The sequence below is a fragment of the Macaca mulatta genome, chromosome 3 (genome assembly GCF_049350105.2).
Source record: "Macaca mulatta isolate MMU2019108-1 chromosome 3, T2T-MMU8v2.0, whole genome shotgun sequence".
Taxonomy (NCBI): domain Eukaryota; kingdom Metazoa; phylum Chordata; class Mammalia; order Primates; family Cercopithecidae; genus Macaca; species Macaca mulatta.
The window spans coordinates 131,875,589-131,892,801 of record NC_133408.1 but is presented as its reverse complement, the minus strand read 5'-3'; the positions used below and the strand labels follow the sequence as shown (position 1 = coordinate 131,892,801).

The window sequence follows — 17,213 nt, the reverse complement described above, 5'->3', positions numbered from 1 at the left end:
CTTGGAAAGAAGTTGTAAAAATTGGTTGATTCCTTTGAAGGCCTTTGTTTTGGAGGCTTCTTTGAAGGGTCTTGCCTCCAGTTCTGACCTTGGAGCAAGTGTTAAGTGGCCTCGAGGAATGTCATTGAGGCTCCTTTTGGAACAGATTCAGGAAGAAAAGGCTGTCTTAAAGGTGCTCCCTTCTCTTTGTGAGGGGGATTCAATAAATACGTGTGTTGTATAACATTCCTTGTATTATGTAACTATTAAAACTTTTACAAATGACTTTCATATACATCATCTGACTGTTCAGACTTACAGGGTGTCAGACATCTGCTGTTGATGGCTGTGCTTTTTGAACAAGCGTAGTGAAGCAAAAATTCCCTCCCCTCCTGCCCACCCCCTGTTATGTCTCTTCCTCCATGTCTTACCCCTCCCCATCCTCCCATTGTTAGGCTTGTTCTTTACTTCTTCTTTCTGGGAGGTCCGGTGGGGAGGGGGCTTCTACATAGCACCCTGTGTACCTGTCACCCAACTTCCTTCAATGATGACATGTAGTGACTGTAGTTCAAAATCAAATCCAGAACACTGAAATTGGTACAATACTGCTACTATACTACTACAACTTTCATATATATATATATATATATATTCTTTTCCAAAATTAAGAGCACACAATTTGAATAAGTCTTCTCTTTTATTCTGTATAGTGGGTAAGGCTCAGTCCTCAGATATTACTGTAATTATGGGCTCCCCTATTTTTTCATGTACAATTACATGGCTTTAGATAAGAATCTTCTTTATATATATTTATATTAACAAAAGCCTTTTTAGATATTAATTTGTGATAAAATGAAACTGACCCAGAAAATGATACACACTTTTACACACACACACACATACACACAAACTGGCAAAAGAACAGATGCTTATTGAGCCTCTGCTATATGCCAAGGACTTTGCCAAACACCAGAACACAGTGACGCAAGGACAGTCCTCTCCTCAAAGAGTTCATACATCAGAGCATGCGCCTTAAGCTGAGATATAAGAAAAATGCATTTCTAAAAAAGACCTCTTACTGAGACCTGGGGACAAATGACTGCATTATGTGTCAGGAAAGACACATTTTGTCCTAACATCAGGAGTTGATTCTGGTGAACCAAATAGAAGAACCATCATTGTTAAAGTTGGGTATAACTGGATAATCTGGGGTGAAACTAGGAAAATAAAGAAGCCTGGGCTAGAAAAGGATTGAACTCAAGTAAGTGGCACATGCTGGGACCCATCTGTGTTTTGTCTGTATCCTGAGGGCCACACCTCAAACATCTATTGCTTTGATGTCATGTTCAAGCCATACGAACAAATCCTCCTCCTTCTAAAGAATTCCTTATCTCCCTCACTGTCACAGCATTTCCCAGCTGGCTTCTATCCTCCCTCCTCCTCTTGCTAGGCTGTGAGTGTTTCTCATAGCTACCTGTTCTCTGTTCTTACCATCCCAACTCAGAGTCCCATCACCCTTAGCCGCTTGCATGTTTTCTCTTAAATAAAAGCATCTTATGTAGCTTCACTGATTTGAGGTGTGTATTAGTTTCCTGAGACTGCTGTGACAAATTACCACAAGCATGGTGGGTTAAAACAACAGAAGATTCTTCTCTCCTAGTTCTGGAAGCCAGAAATCCAAAATCCAGCACGATTACAATTCCTTCATGGACTCTAGGGGATAATCAATTTTTTTGTCTCTTCCAGCTTTTGGTGGCTGCTGGCATTTCTTGACCTGTGGCTGCATCACTCTGATTTCTGCTCCCATGATCATATCACCTCCTCTTCTTCTATGTCAAACCTTCTTGTGTCTCACTTTTATAAGGACACTGGACCCTGGATTTAGGGCCCACCAGAATAATCCAGGATGTTCTCCTCAAGATCTTTAATTATATCTGTAAAGACCTTTTTTCCAAGTAAAGTCACCTTCATAGGTTCTGAGAATTAGGATGCGGAGATGCCTTTTTGGAGGCCACCATTCAACCCACTGCAGGGCTTTTCCTGACCAGTCCCTCTGGGTGGGTACCAGTATTTTCACCACATTATGCTCCTATTCAGAGTCATCAATGGTTTTTCATTTTCTCTCTCTTCAAATCTGAATTCCTCTGCCTGGCATTCTAGGCTTACCACAATTTGGGCCCACCTAAATTTGGTACCTCACCAACATCCCATAATTTACTTCATCAGACATTTAGTGAATGTCTACTATGCCTAAGACACTGTTTCTAGGCTTTTGGGGACACTAAGATAAATACAGTATCACTCAGCCTTCACAGAGCATGTGGCCCTGCTGAGAAGACAAATGCATACAGCTATGAAACACAACACGACAAACAACACTGTCCCTTCCCACCAGGCAGCCTCTGCGCTATGCACACTACTGCTACTCTGCTCCATGCATCCATTCTCATACTGCTATGAAGAACTGCCCAACGCTGGGTCATTTATAAAGAAAAGAGGTTTAATTGACTCACAGTTCCACAGGCTGAACAGCAGGCATGGGTGGGGAGGCCTCAGGAAGCTTACAATCATGGCAGAAGGGTGAAGGTGAAGCAAGAACATCTTCCCATGGTGGCAGGAGAGAGAGAGGGAAGCAGGAAGTGCTACACACTTTTAAACAACCAGATCTTGTGAGAACTCACTCACTATCATGAGAATAGCAAGGGGGAAATCTGCTGCCACAATCCAGTTGCCTCCCACCAGGTCCATTCCCCAACATTAGGGATTACAATTCAACATGAGATTTGGATGGAGACACAGAGCCAAACCATATCACATGCTTTTAACTATTATCCATGACGTGTGACACAGTTTAATCACATAGTCCTACAGCTTCACTACTGTAATCACCTTTTGTGTCACTCAAGAAAATGTTTCTTAAACATAAGAACTTCTGCTTCTCTTACTTTCTACCAGAGTTACTATAACAGTGTTACAAATAATGGTGTATATGTCTTCGAGTGAGACTTTACTTGTACTGAAATCATTTGTTGCATCTGAGATCACTGGCTGAATTGGTAATTTACTTCACAGGTAATTGACCCTGTGAAGTAAATTTGGAGAAAATAAATGGTGTGAAAAAGAGCACCCCCTCTCTGCCAGCCTTTAATGCTAAAGGGGCAGCAATATACTCAAGCAGAAAAAGCTAGAGGCCCTGGGAGGGGCTCGACCTCCATGCAACTCCAGCCAGGGCAAAACAGTGAACAGGGAAACATGGTTCAGAGAGAGCCAGCGAGTGTCACCAGCTATAGCAACTAGACTGTGCAAACGACAGTAAAAAATACTTTTATTTTTCTTTTTATAGACATGTAAGAATTTTTATCCCAGCTACTCAGGAGGCTGAGGCAGGAGAATCGCTTCAACCCGGGAGGTGGAGGTTGCAGTGAGCCGAGATCACCACTGCACTCTAGCCTGGTCGACAGAGCAAGACTCCGCCTCAAAAAAAAAACAGAAGACAAAAAACAAACGGTCCTTATAGCAGACATACAAAGAGTTGAAGGAAAAATCTCTAGCTTTAAGAAGTCAAACCAAGTGACATGGTTTTATGTTTCTATTCACATAAATTTATCGAAATTTCCTAAACTAAGCACACTTTTTAAAGTACCTTAAAATTTTTAAACAAAAGTTGAAAACTTAGGAGATAAAATCATTTCTAATTCTGGTTTATTTTGGACTATCTCCCAGAAGTTTAAATATATATATTAAATATATAAAATTATATATATTATATATGAACTGTAGTTATATATAGATATATAAATATAGATATATAACTATAGATACATAAATATAGGTTTATATTATATATATAATATAAAAAAGCCACCATAATGTTCAAGCCATTTGGCAACCATTTTTTCTTTATACAAATTATATTTTGTTATATTCTTCAACTTAATTTTCTAATGATTATATGGTATTCCATTTTGTGAATGCACCAAAATTTAATATATAATTTCTTACTGTTAAATATTTATATCTTTCCAATTTTCAATATTATAAGTAATGCTACTAAAAGTATCGTTTTACATATCTCTTAAATCCTTAGAATTATAATTGCTGTCTTGAAGGATATATATATATTTACATTTTTTTACTTACATTATCAAATAACAAAGAAGTTTATATCAATGACCATTTCACATTAGAAATGGAAAGAAATAGGAATGTCATATTAGATTTTTTTTATTCATCAAGTTACTAGGCAAAAAAAAATGATATTTTGTTTTAATTTGCATTTCTTTGATTATTGAAACTGTATACATTTTTTTTTATATACTTTAGGTTCTAGGGTACATGTGCACAATGTGCATGTTTGTTACATATGTATACACATGCCATGTTGGTGTGCTGCACCCATGAACTCGTCATTTGCATTAGGTATATCTCCTAATGCTATCCCTCCCCACTTCCCCCACCCCACAACAGGACCTGGTGTGTGATGTTCCCCTTCCTGTGTCCAAGGGTTCTTATTGTTCAATTCCCACCTATGAGTGAGAACATGCGGTGTTTGGTTTTCTGTTCTTGCGATAGTTTGCTGAGAATGATGGTTTCCAGCTGCATCCATGTTCCTACAAAGGACATTAACTCATACTTTTTTATGGCTGCATAGTATTCCATGGTGTATATGTGCCACATTTTCTTAATCCAGCCTGTCATTGGACATTTGGGTTCGTTCCAAGTCTTTGCTATTGTGAATAGTGCTGCAGTAAACATACGTGTGCATGTGTCTTTATAGCAGCATGATTTATAATCCTTTGGGTATATGCCCAGTAATGGGATGGCTAGGTCATATCGTATTTCTAGTTCTAGAACCTTGAGGAATCGCCACACTGTCTTCCACAATGGTTGAAGTAGTTTACAGTCCCACCAACAGTGTAAAAGTGTTCTTGTTTCTCCACATCGTCTCCAGCACCTGTTATTTCATGACTTTTTAATGATTGCCATTCTAACCGGTGTGAGATGGTATCTCATTGTGGTTTTGATTTGCATTTCTCTGATGGCTAGTGATGATGAGCATTTTTTCATGTGTCTGTTGGCTGCATAAATGTCTTCTTTTGCGAAGTGTCTGTTCATATCCTTTGCCCAATTTTTGATGGGGTTGTTTGTTTTTTCTTGTAAATTTGTTTGAGTTCTTTGTAGGTTCTGGATATTAGCCCTTTGTCAGATGAGTAGATTGCAAAAATTTTCTCCCATTCTGTAGGTTGCCTGTTCACTCAGATGGTAGTTTCTTTTGCTGGGCAGAAGCTCTTTAGTTTAGTTAGATCCACTTGTCAATGTTGGCTTTTGTTGTCATTGCTTTTGGTGTTTTAAATATGAAATCTTTGCCCATGCCTATGTCCTGAATGGTATTGCCTAGGTTATCTTCCAGGGTTTTTATGGTTTTAGGTCTAACATTTAAATCTCTAATCCATCTTGAATTAATTTTTCTTCTTTGAGAAATGCATGGCACATGCATTTCTTCTTTGAGAATTACCTGATTATATCCTTTCCCATTTTTTTTTCCTGGAGGTGATGTGATGGCTTCTCTTTTTTTCTTTTTAGAAGTTATTTTTTTAAGATAGCAATTGTTTATAATAAATATAGTTTATAATGTTAATAATGCTTTTTGTCTAATTTTAAAAATTTTGTCGTCCAGAGTACCAATCTTTGTGATACATTTTCTTCTTTTTTCATCATGTTTGTATCAAGATGTAGTTAAACTCATGGCACATTTTAAACATCTGTAAGTCAGAAGGATCACTTTTGGAAGAGGCCAATTATTGGCAAAAGTAATTCATTATCAAGACAAAAAGTAAATGTACTTTGGAAGCGTAAAAATCTTAAAAATCCTTAAAGAACCCTTTATAAAAGCAATGCAAAGTATTTACTGTATATCTGAATAATACACACTTCATAATTGTGCCTTACCCCACCTCCTAAAATCTTATACTGATCTGTGTTTTGGGTTTGAGAGCCACCTTAATGTAGAAATGCAAGAATCAGCAGGATCAAGTTCAAGAAGAATGAAGCCAGATGGTTCTGCAAGACCCAATATGAATAGACATATACAACAGGAATTATTTAAACTGCTTAACCATTCGCACAAAAATGAGTAGGTATATTTAAAGAAAACTTTTTTAAAGCAGAAGTTATCTGCAATATTCCAGTTGAGAGAAGATATATTCACAAGCAGTTTGGACAAGATGACTCCAGTCATGTGAAAGTTTATTATAGACACTTTATGCAAACATTTCAATACTTTTTGCTACTTCTATAATCTTTTAGCAAGGCAATCAGTTAAGTCCAAATGAGAAAATACAAACAAAATTACATATTTTATCTTTAAAAATCTACTTTAACTCTGTTATAAAATTTATAATGCAATTTAAACCATTATTTCTCTCCACTTGATGATGTCTCTCGCTCTCTTCCTTTAATTACGAAGTGTCTGAAGACTCTGAACTTGGTTGAGGAAATGTTAAACAGATAACTCTTCATAATTCTATAAGTACTTGCTTTTTAACTTTGAATAAATGCCATATTTAAACACAAATATTAAAAAATATTTAACATCTCATACAGTCACAGTTCACTGGCGCTTTGCTCCAGCCTGGACACTGACCATTGAAAAATAGATGCCTTTCTGTGCCAGCAGCTGCTGATGTGTACCGTGCTCCTTGACTCTGCCATTCTGAAACACCACTATTAAGTCTGCATTCTGGATGGTGGACAGGCGGTGAGCAATCACAATGCAGGTACGGCCTTCTCTGGCTTTGTCCAGGGCTTCTTGGACAACCTAGTCCATAATCACATAGATTAATTCGCATAATAGTTGTTTTCCCTAATTCCTTTTCCATAAAAAGCTCCACAATAGGCTGGGTGTGGTGGCTCATGCCTGTAATCTCAGCACTTTGGGAGGCCAAGACGGGTGGATCACAAGGTCAGGAGATCAAGACCATCCTGGCTAACACTACGAAACCCCATCTCTACCAAAAATACAAAAAATGAGCCGAGCGTGGTGGCAGGTGCCTGTAGTCCCAGCTACTCGTGAGGCTGAGGCAGGAGAATGGCGAGAACCCGGGAGGTGGAGCTTGCAGTGAGCGGAGATGGCGTCAATGCGTCACTGCACTCCAGCCTGGGTAAGAGTGCAAGACTCCGTCTCAAAAAAAAAAAAAAAAAAAAAAAAAAAAGCTCCACAATGAATTTCTCCAACAATAGATCCTTCTTTAACAAGATTTCTCCAACAATAGATCCTTCTTTAACAAGGTGTCAGTGAAACAGAACAGGTTTTTGAAAACAAAGGATTTGTCATATCAGAAGATGACTGAACCCTAGTTTGGGTTAGTTCCGAGGCAGTAGTTATCTATCCCTAACTTTTTTTTTTTTTTTTTTAATAATTTGAAACAGGGCCTCACTCTGTCACCAGGGTGGAGTGTAGTGGTGCAATCATGGCTTACTGCAGCCTCAACCTCCCGGGCTCAAGCAATTCTTCCACCTCGGCCTCCTGAGTAGCTGGAGGCCTAGCTAATTATTTTATTTTTTGTAGAGACAAGGTCTCCCTATGTTGCCCGGGCGGGTCTCAAACTCCTGGGCTCAAGTGATGCTCCCACCTCAGCCTCCCAGTGTTGGGATTATAGGTGGGAGCCACGGCAGTAGGTGCCAGCCAGCAGTCATCTACTCTTAAAGTTAAGGGAGTAAATACAGTTCACTGACTCATTTAAAAACATTACTAATGTGTCTAGCAACACAACATCCTTGAAAACAGACCTCAAATCCAGCTCACAGTAAATTCAAGAAGACTGAGCAAAGACCAAACACAGACTCCTGAATTTTAGTATTGTAAAGTAGGGAACATCTCATACTGAGTTGGTCTTTCAGATAATCTGAATTATTAACCTTTTCTCCAATCAGAAATGATTGCTAATATTTATCTTAAAAAAGGTACAGCCAGATTTTAACATTGCCTTACCCTACCACTTTTCCTTATGGTTGCTGAGAGATGCTGCCAGTAGAAGCAGGAAATACACCTGAAAGCAGCTTCTTAGGTCAACGTGAAGTGATCTAGGGATGGTTTGTGAAGCACATGCGCTCTAAGACTAATTTGCCTTGTGTCATCTTTTCTCTCCTGAATCACAGTTACAGAAACTGTTTACATTTTACTGAAAGGTGATGTAAATAACAATCAATAATCTGACTACATTTTGTTCTTTACTATGGAGAATAAAGCATTTTTAAGGATGATGATTCAAGTATGAATGAACTCAATTTAAATTCTTACCTTTTCACTTTCTGTATCCAGAGCTGATGTGGCTTCATCCAAAAGCAAAATATGAGGCTGTCTAACAAGGGCACGAGCTATGGCAATGCGTTGTTTCTGGCCACCAGAGAGCTGAGTTCCTTTGTCTCCTACTCTGGTGCTATATTTCTGTAAATAAGGTTTTGTTGTTATGAAAGTAGAACTGATAGTAAAGTTCTAACAGCTTGCTTATAGAAAGTAGGATAAATGATTCTATGCTCCAAAAATTTAGGTTCAGAAGCTAAGAATTGTTCATGGATAATTAAGGAAAGAACAGAAAAAAGCCCAAAATGGCAGGTTTACTATCTCTTTGAAAAACAGATGTTTGGGCCTTAAGATGATATGTTTTAGTATAAACAGGTCAGCTTTTTAATGAAGAAGAATATCGTTGCAATGTTAGTATCTTCCATCTTCTGGTTTCATTATATTTGGGACAAAGATTGACAGGAGAAAGGAAATTTGATTTGAACAAGGTATTCATAATAAAATAATTGAAGCTCATCTTAATTGTAACCAGCAGGTGACACTCTCTGCATGATTTTAAATTGAGGAAAACCATTCTTGGGACGTTAGCCTTTTAGTATCTGTTTTTATGAAAGTATCTCCAACACTTAAGCAATTTTAATGGGTGCTACATAAAGGATTCCATTTTGATATCTAACTTTGAAAATGAATATCTCCTTTTTAAACATTTTTGTTGTTAGAGTGCTCCCAAAATTCTTCCCATATTGTTTCCCACAGTAGATAATTGTCACCAACTATTCACTATGATGATAGGAACGGCAGTTAAAGGTTACTCAGGAGAGAGCAGAAACAGGATGTGACTGCACTTGTAACCTAGAAAACAATACTATTTTATTATTTCTAGGCCCTTGCCAGGCTGAAATTTTAGTACAGCGTTGCCTATTTTTACTTGCTATATCTGGCAACCCTAGTTTTGTGGCACTCAGCCCTGGGTCTCCCCCTGTAAATAGAGGGAGAAGACCCCAGATGAAGTTTTGGCAGATGTTTGGGACTGGCTCTGCCCCAGAGTCATGGCTGCCTCAGAGAGCAGGAGCACTGAAGTGTGTCTCATGTGAGTGGAGGGGTTACTCATTGCACTCTTGATATAGTGCTCATCCTGCTGAGGCAGATAAAGGCAGTGCGGCAATCTTACAAGAAGGAGGTAACTAAACCAGTCACCTACAGGGTGAGGTAAATCCTAGTATTAATCACTTAGGAGAAGTGGATCCTTAGGTAACAGGACTTAGGGGGTTTACCTTTTCTCTCCTGGTCTAGACCCTGAGGAAGAGAATTACGGTGTCTACAGGTGTGTTCTGTGTGACAGATTAGAGACCCGGATCCCAGAAAGGCTGAAGTCTCTGTGGCAGACAAATGCCAGAGGGGCAAAGTATATTTAAGAAGACAGATAATACTTACTCTCTGTGTTTGTGTTTTATTAACCCCTAGCCCAGTGGTTCTCCAGCTTGAGCCTGCGTCAGTATTATCTGGGCTCTTAAAACATGGATTGCTGGATCTGCATTCCTAACAAGTTCCCAGGTGATGCTGATCTGTGTCTATACTTGAGAACCACTATCCTCTCATCAGTAAAGGGGACTGGAGCTTTCCATTTTAAATGTTTGAGCCTGGGGAAGGGTCAATTACCTCCAGTTGGGCTAGACTGTGAAAGGAGAGTGGGAGACAAGGCCATCTCCCTGGGACTTAATGAGATTGGTGTCAGCAGTTATCCGAAGAAGAGTCTACAGAAGGGAATCTTGGGAAAGAGAGCCACCTGGTGTTGCTCGCCTGCCTCATGAGGAAACTGTCTTCCCTGCGGGGTTGAGGCTCCTGAGCTTTGTTTTAGGGGGCACTTCCTTAGAATAAAGAGCATAACTGATGATAATGAGTGGGGTAGATTACCTAGGTTGAGAAGCACTTCAAAATATAGGACCTAACTTTTGCAGCAACATGGATGCAGCTGGAGGCCATTATCCCAAGCAAAGTAATGCAGGAACAGAAAACCAAATACCGCATGTTCTCACTTATAAGTGGGAGTTAAACATCAGGCACTCATAGATGAAAAATGGCAACAGTAGAAACTGGGGACTATTAGATAGGGAGGGAGGGGGGTAAGTGTTGAAAAACTACCTATTGGGTTCTGTGCTTAGTACCTGGGTGACGGGATCATTTGTACCCTGAAACCTCAGCATCATGCAATATACCCAGGTATAATAAACCTGTACATGTACCCCCTAATTCTGAAATAAAGTTGGGAAAAAATATAATTTTGGACTGTTAATACAGGTTGAGCATCCATAATCCAAAAAATTCAAAATCTGAAATTCTGAAATTTTTTGAGCACCAACATGATGCCACAAGTGGAAAATTTCACACCTGATCTCATGTAACAGGTCACAATCAAAACACAGTCAAAACTTTGTTTCATGCTCAAAGTTATTAAAAATATTGTATAAAATTACCTTCGGGCTAATGTGTATAAGGTATACATGAAATATAAGTGAATTATGTACATGCAAATATTCCAAAATCCAAAACACTTCTGATCTCAAGTATTTTGGATAAGGAATATTCAACTTGTATTCCAAAACAAGACAAAACACAAAAACTAAAATACAGGACCTAAGAGGGCTTAAGAGAGGGTGAGAGGTTTCATTTATCCAACTTCCTAGGAGGAATTCAGAGGACACCCATAGGACAACAGCCCAGGGAGCCCTAGAAAATACTTCAACCATTCACTGTAAACAAAGTTTGGGGCCCATGAAATGTACGATGATGAGAGATTACATGATATCCTGGTCACCCTAATGGCTCAACCCTTATTCAGAGAGAGCCCTCTTTCTGGCATGGGTTCAGCCCTCTGGACTGGACTGACTCCACAGTGAGGTTTGAGTCTTGGGAGAGAGCTGCAAGAAGGAAGAAGGAAGAGAAATAGAGCAGAGACATGGGGAGGGACAGTCATGCCTGCTTCCTCGGCAGGCCAGAAGCAGCATGTGCAGGTAGAGACCCAGCCTCTGTACTTGGACTTGAAGGGAAAGGCTTCCCAGACATTGTACTTATCCCTAGGGCTGAAAAAGGTGGAGCCTCAAGCCTAATAGCTTTGGATCTAGAGAATTGTTCCAGTTCTCCTATCCCAGAAATGTTCCTCTCTCCTAAACCTGAAGTGATCACTTTCATCCCTTCCTCACAAGGAGGGTGAGGTGATCAGACAAACGTAACATCTAACCCAAATAGGAAGTGTGGCCAGATGCTTGTATACAGGTAAGGGTGTGATTTGGTTGCTAATTTCTCTTCACTTCTGGGAAACCATCCCCTTATACATCAAAGCATAGGCCAGGGAGGCTGCCACATGCTCCCGGGCTGTTAATTTGGAGAAAGACTTACATTAGGCAGTGACTCGATGAAGGCGTGTATATTGGCCTCCTTGGCTGCCCTCACGATCTCTTCCTGTGACACCACCCGGCTGTTGTCTCCATAGGCAATGTTCTCACTAATGCTGCAGTCAAACAGGATGGGCTCCTGGGACACGATGCCCAGGTGTGCTCGGAGCCACTGAACATTCAGTTGCTTTATTTCTTTGCCGTCAAGCAGCTGAAAACAAGAGTTCACAGACCAACTTCAGGACCAGCACACTTTGAATGTAGCATAATTAACATCATTATTTCTTACACTGAAACTGCCAAGTTACTGTGAGATTAAGGAAAAGTTTGTGTGATTAAAATTTGGATAGTTAAGATTAATACAACAAGGTCACAACTGTATGCTTTGAGGAACTGTCATGTTTCCTGTGTTATAACCATGGTTTCTGATGTATGCACATGGTAGGTAGAATAAGACATCTATGTCCTAATCCCTGGATCCTGTGAATGTGTTATGTTACATGTCAAAAAGAAACTAAGGTAGTAGACGTAAGGTTGCTAATCAGCTGACTGTAAAATAAGATTATCCTGAATTACCTTGGTGAGCCTAATGTAATCATAAAGGCTTGTAACTGAGGAAGGAGAGAGGAGAGTATCAGAGCAAACGCAGTGTGAGAAAGACTCAACCAGCCACTGCTGGTTTTGAAAACAGAGGAAGGGGCCACAAGCAAGAAAAGGCAAGAAAACAGATCATTCTTTGGAGCCTCTAGAAGGAACACAGCCCTGCTGACACTTGATACGTGCCCACTGAGACCTATTTTAGGTTTCTGACCTCCAGAAGTGTAAAGTCATAAATTGGTGTTGTTTTAAGCCACTGATTTTGTGGTAAGTGGTTACAGCAGCCACACGAATACAATGCCTAATACTTCTGAGATGTATCCTGAGAGCCTTATTCTTAAATCTCCATTTTTCAGAGACACAGTGCCCAGGATTAGCATGGAAATAAATAACAACTATGACCACATAACAGGTTTGCAGTTCAGGAACTATAGGGGATGGATAGGTGAACAGGGGAAGGAAAGGGTGAATAGACATCATCAATACTAAGCCAGATGAGTAGGAATGGAGAGCTGCCCTTTCTCTATAATCTGGTTCCCTGGATTATCTTGCAGAAGACTGGGGAGGGCACCTTACAGCCTTGCTGATAACAAGCCCTACTCTGATGCAAATATGTCTGCCAGATAGGTCTGCTTTGCAAGAGAATTTGCATTTAAGTGAGAGAGTTGTTCATCTCTTCTGAAGAAGGCACCAGTGACTCAGCTTTGAGCATTTCCAATAGTAGTGACAAGTTTGTACTGAGCCATATCCTCTCTGTATCCCATGTGCCTGGTTGGGTGGCTCAAGGGGACAGCTGGCCAGCAGTAGGGTACAATCTTTGCTACAGGAACATCGCTTCTGCTTGTGACACTGGCAGATGCAGGGATGGAAGCTCTCCCATAACCTTATTAGTTCCAAGCTGAGTTGCCATGGAGACTATTCCACACATGTATGCTCCAGGCTTCCTTACAATGTTAATAAATGAAGGTAGAAAACAGAGGGTGGAGAGGGACAGTAAAAGCCAAACAAGGATGTGGCTAAGTAGCAGATCTTGTTAGATAAAACACTGTACTTGAGAAGTGGAAATTTAAGGAAAGGAGGAGTTTGGTTTTTGCTTTTGTTTTTGTTTTAATTTTCCAGGTTTATACCCCTGGGAGGAAAACAGCCACTGCCTAACTAATACAATCACAGGCAAATCTGAATGATCTCAGCAAGTTATAATGAGTTTCTTCATTACACTGAATACACTCTTGGACCTCCTCGTCCCCGCATAATACCCTAGGATTGCAAACTATTTAAAACCTGTGTTGACTGAAGAATTCTTTCTTTAAGTAAAACTTAAGTTTAGATGCCTACAATGTAAAAAAGATCAAAGAAGCAGAGCTCCTTTGGCTGAGGAATGGTGTTGGTTTGAGAGAAGACCATGGAACTCTGGGGAATCTATGAGAACTGCTCAAAAAATCCTGGCCTAAATAAAAATATAACTAGGAAAGTAAACATATTGGTAAAAAATAATGAAAGGCCAGATTAAAATGATCGGCTATCTCTATTGTAGATTGTTAAATCTATTGCTTGCTTTCATTAGCACAAAAATGTAAATGTTAACACATGTATTCTTCTATGCATATTTACTGTGAAATAATAATTGATTTTTAAAAATCAAGCACTGACAACATTGTAGGTTCTGTGATAAGCATGTCTCCTACAGTCTCTTGTTTAACCTTCACAGCAACACTTCTGAGGTCACTGTGAGGTTAACTGCCATTTTACTGATAAGCAAATGCGCACAGTTAGTAATTGGTGGAAAACCAAGACTGGATCTAAACACTATAGGTTGGGTTTTAGTAACACTAATATCTCACAACTGAAAGATATTTTATGCCCCCTCCTTAAAAGGGGAATGCCCCCATCTCGGGCTCTTCTTGGGTTATAACCAGACAACGACAAGCAGCTTCTAACTATATCCCAAAGGGGGCTCTGACTGTTGTATATGAGAGAGACTAGAAAGGGGAGAAAGGAAAGGTCAGGGGAAGACTCAAAGTAGGGGTGATTTAACAGTGACACTGATGAAAGTTGAGCTTCAAGAGCCCTCAATTACATGTAAATTCTAGGAAGTTGAACAGTTTTCTGGGTGGGATGGAGGAAAGGCTGTAGTCAGGAAGCTCTTCCCTGTAAGTGTTGATGATAAATTGCCTAAAATGAAAGGGACCAGAATCTTTAAGCTTCCAATATTTGGTTATGATTTTTTTTGTTTGAAGTAAATATCCACTTTTGTGTCTAATTTTGCATTCAAAATTTTTTCTTTAAGTTGAATCCCTAAAATTGTATAATCTTCAGGTCCCTCAAAACTTGGAGAATCCTCCCATCTTCACAATTTCATAGCTTAATTATTCAAGACTTTCCACAATTTAACCTAAATCTTTCTTCAAATTTAACAGTTTGGTGGCTCTCGAATGATGGCTGGCATCAGGATCACCTCGGAAAATTATAAAAAGAAAAGGCTAAACCTTAGCCTACTTGAATAATCCAGGCCGGCTGTATTTTTTACTAGCTCTTTAGGCCATTCTAATAGTCACTGAAGCTTGAGAACCACCACTTCAGGTCAATGATTTTCAACGTGGGATTCAAGGTCCACTGATGGTCATGAGAATTTCGTGACTTCAGGGGATCCTCAGGGTCAAATCCTTTCTTTAATTCTTATGCTCAAATCCACAGACTCATTTTTACATGGCAATAAAAACTAATGAGTAGTAATCCACTGAGTTATTCAGGGCTACTCACTGATGTCCATAAACAAAACTTTGTACATTTACTAGAGTTTATTGTGGACACTTTCTGCTAAGAAGTCTAGCTGCAGTGCACCATCTGGCAGTATTTCCAAGCCCTAGTGCAAATGCACAGGAGAAGATAATGGATATTCCTGCAATAAATGAGGACACTTTGTTTTCAGTCCATTATCAATAATGTCTTGGGATGCTTACTGTGCTATGCACTCAGCATTCATTTTCATATACTTCTGTGTCTGACCTTTTATACATCAAGGGACTAGAAGGCTAAAAACTATTTCCCACTTTCCCTTGGTTCTGGAAGTAAGTCAGGGTCTACCAGGGAGATGCACAGTGTAAAATCTGGGAGGTAGACACCATCTCTCCTTCAGCAGCCATGGTAAGCTAACAGCTTAACTCATTTTTGGCAGACAAGAATTTCTGCAACAGACAGATTCTAGTCTTGTACCTTTAAATTTGGAACAGCTGTGGCATAATTTTCTGCAGCTTCTTGGTTACAGAATCACAGCTGCAGTGCGGTGATCTGGAAGTCTGGGAGCAAGTAGCCTACTTTTCTTTCACTCTTCCAGCCCTTCCAAAGATTTTGTAAGCATGTAATTCCGTTTATTAAATACCTATCTACTTGAAATACCTAGTGCAGTTTCTGTTTCCTACTCTGAACTGTAACTGATGTTGTCCATGTTTTAAATTATGTTCTGCTTGTGTTTATATACTTGCAGAATAACATTAATTATTCCTTATTGTATCATTATTGTGCTGTATTATATCGTGGTTTTCAACTCCAACATTTTGTTATCACCAAGCATTTTTCCCCTTGGAAAGTGACTATGAGTACATTAGTGGATGATGACATTTGAAAATCTTTCCTACATGAGTTATCAGAAAAGTTTGAGAACCACTACTCAAACTAAACTCCTATTTCAGCCAAAGTGTCCTATTTGCGCATTGGGAACAAATCACTGATCACACCTTGCATTTTCTCTCACATTGAATGTCATCACGACTGTTCATCCATATGCAAATCCTTATCTCTTAAGAACTAGCTCTAGGCCTATCTTCTTTAACTCATGAAAGTATATGCCCCATTTCCTCAGTTAAAGTATTTGAGGGCAGATATCATGCCCTACAATTCATCATAGCACAATCTTTTACATACCACTTAATAACTGTCTGTTGAGGAACATAATCAGTGTCTGAGAGCTAACATTTCCTCCTCTAATTGCTTTGGCTGTCAGCGACGTCTTTATTTAGAGTCCTGTTTTTAAACTCACCACAAAAAATTGAAAGACAAAATCAGAGTTCACAGAAAATATAAAGCAAGAGAGTAAAAGTAGGTAACAAGCTTATGTAATGATTTAAGAGTAGACTGAATAAAGGCATAACTATCTTTGAATACAGTAACAAATATTTATGAGTAAGAGTGACTGCTGTGAGGAAGTAAAAAGAGTCCTAGACTAAAGGTTGAAAACTCTCTTTTCATTTGAGTTATTAAGTGCTACCAGTGTCCATACATAGTGGGTGGGCATCCATCTGACTTTACCAGCAGGCATCCATTCTGATTGGTCAGTGTCCATTCTGTTCCCATTGTTAAGTATTTTAAATATCACTTCTCAGTACAATTAATTACATGCCTACATAATGAAAATGTCTTGTTCTTAATCTATTCCTTCCTAGTTTGTCTTCTTTCCTAGCCTCCATCATAGTCGTTTAAACTCACTGCTCCCTGCCAGACACCTCTCTCATTCCCAGCAACTAAGACAAAAGGGCGTACTTCTATATTCTTTATACATTTCCCAAATTTGTTGATTCTACTTTTTTTTTTCCTTAGATGATGTTTCAATGCCCTCTCTCCATCAATGATTTTGTCTCATCCCCAGCCATAAAAATGCTCAACAGTTCACCTCCTAAACATTTTCCCTGGACTCTGCCTCCCCACTCAAGCACTGTCCTTATTTGCCTTTCTTTTACTTTCCATCTTCTTGATAACCTATGCTCACTTACATCTCCATTTCTCCTCCTAACCATACTTCAGCCACCCTTAATTGTTTTCTACCATCACTACTTCACTAAGAATATTTTAAAATATCAGAAGTAGCCCATTCATTGCTAGACTCTATCATGTCTTCTCAGTCTCCTCCTTACCCAATCTCTCTATACCATCTGTCATTGCTGACTACC

At 39.3% G+C, this 17,213-nt stretch overlaps 1 protein-coding gene across 6 annotated transcripts in view; it reads right to left on the bottom strand.

Moving 5' to 3' along the window:
* Window positions 1-6,213: 6,213 nt before the first annotated feature.
* The window catches only part of ABCB1 (ATP binding cassette subfamily B member 1), a 219,545-nt gene continuing 208,545 nt past the window's right edge, over window positions 6,214-17,213 (bottom strand). For 5 of the 6 annotated variants that reach the window (XM_028844740.2, XM_077994375.1, XM_077994377.1 and 2 more), the window contains 3 exons: window positions 11,678-11,884; window positions 8,279-8,425; window positions 6,214-6,796 (listed from right to left, as the gene is read on the bottom strand). In XM_028844740.2, the coding sequence (XP_028700573.2) occupies window positions 6,590-6,796; window positions 8,279-8,425; window positions 11,678-11,884 (561 nt within the window). In that variant the 3' untranslated portion in view covers window positions 6,214-6,589. 6 annotated transcript variants of the gene reach the window in all.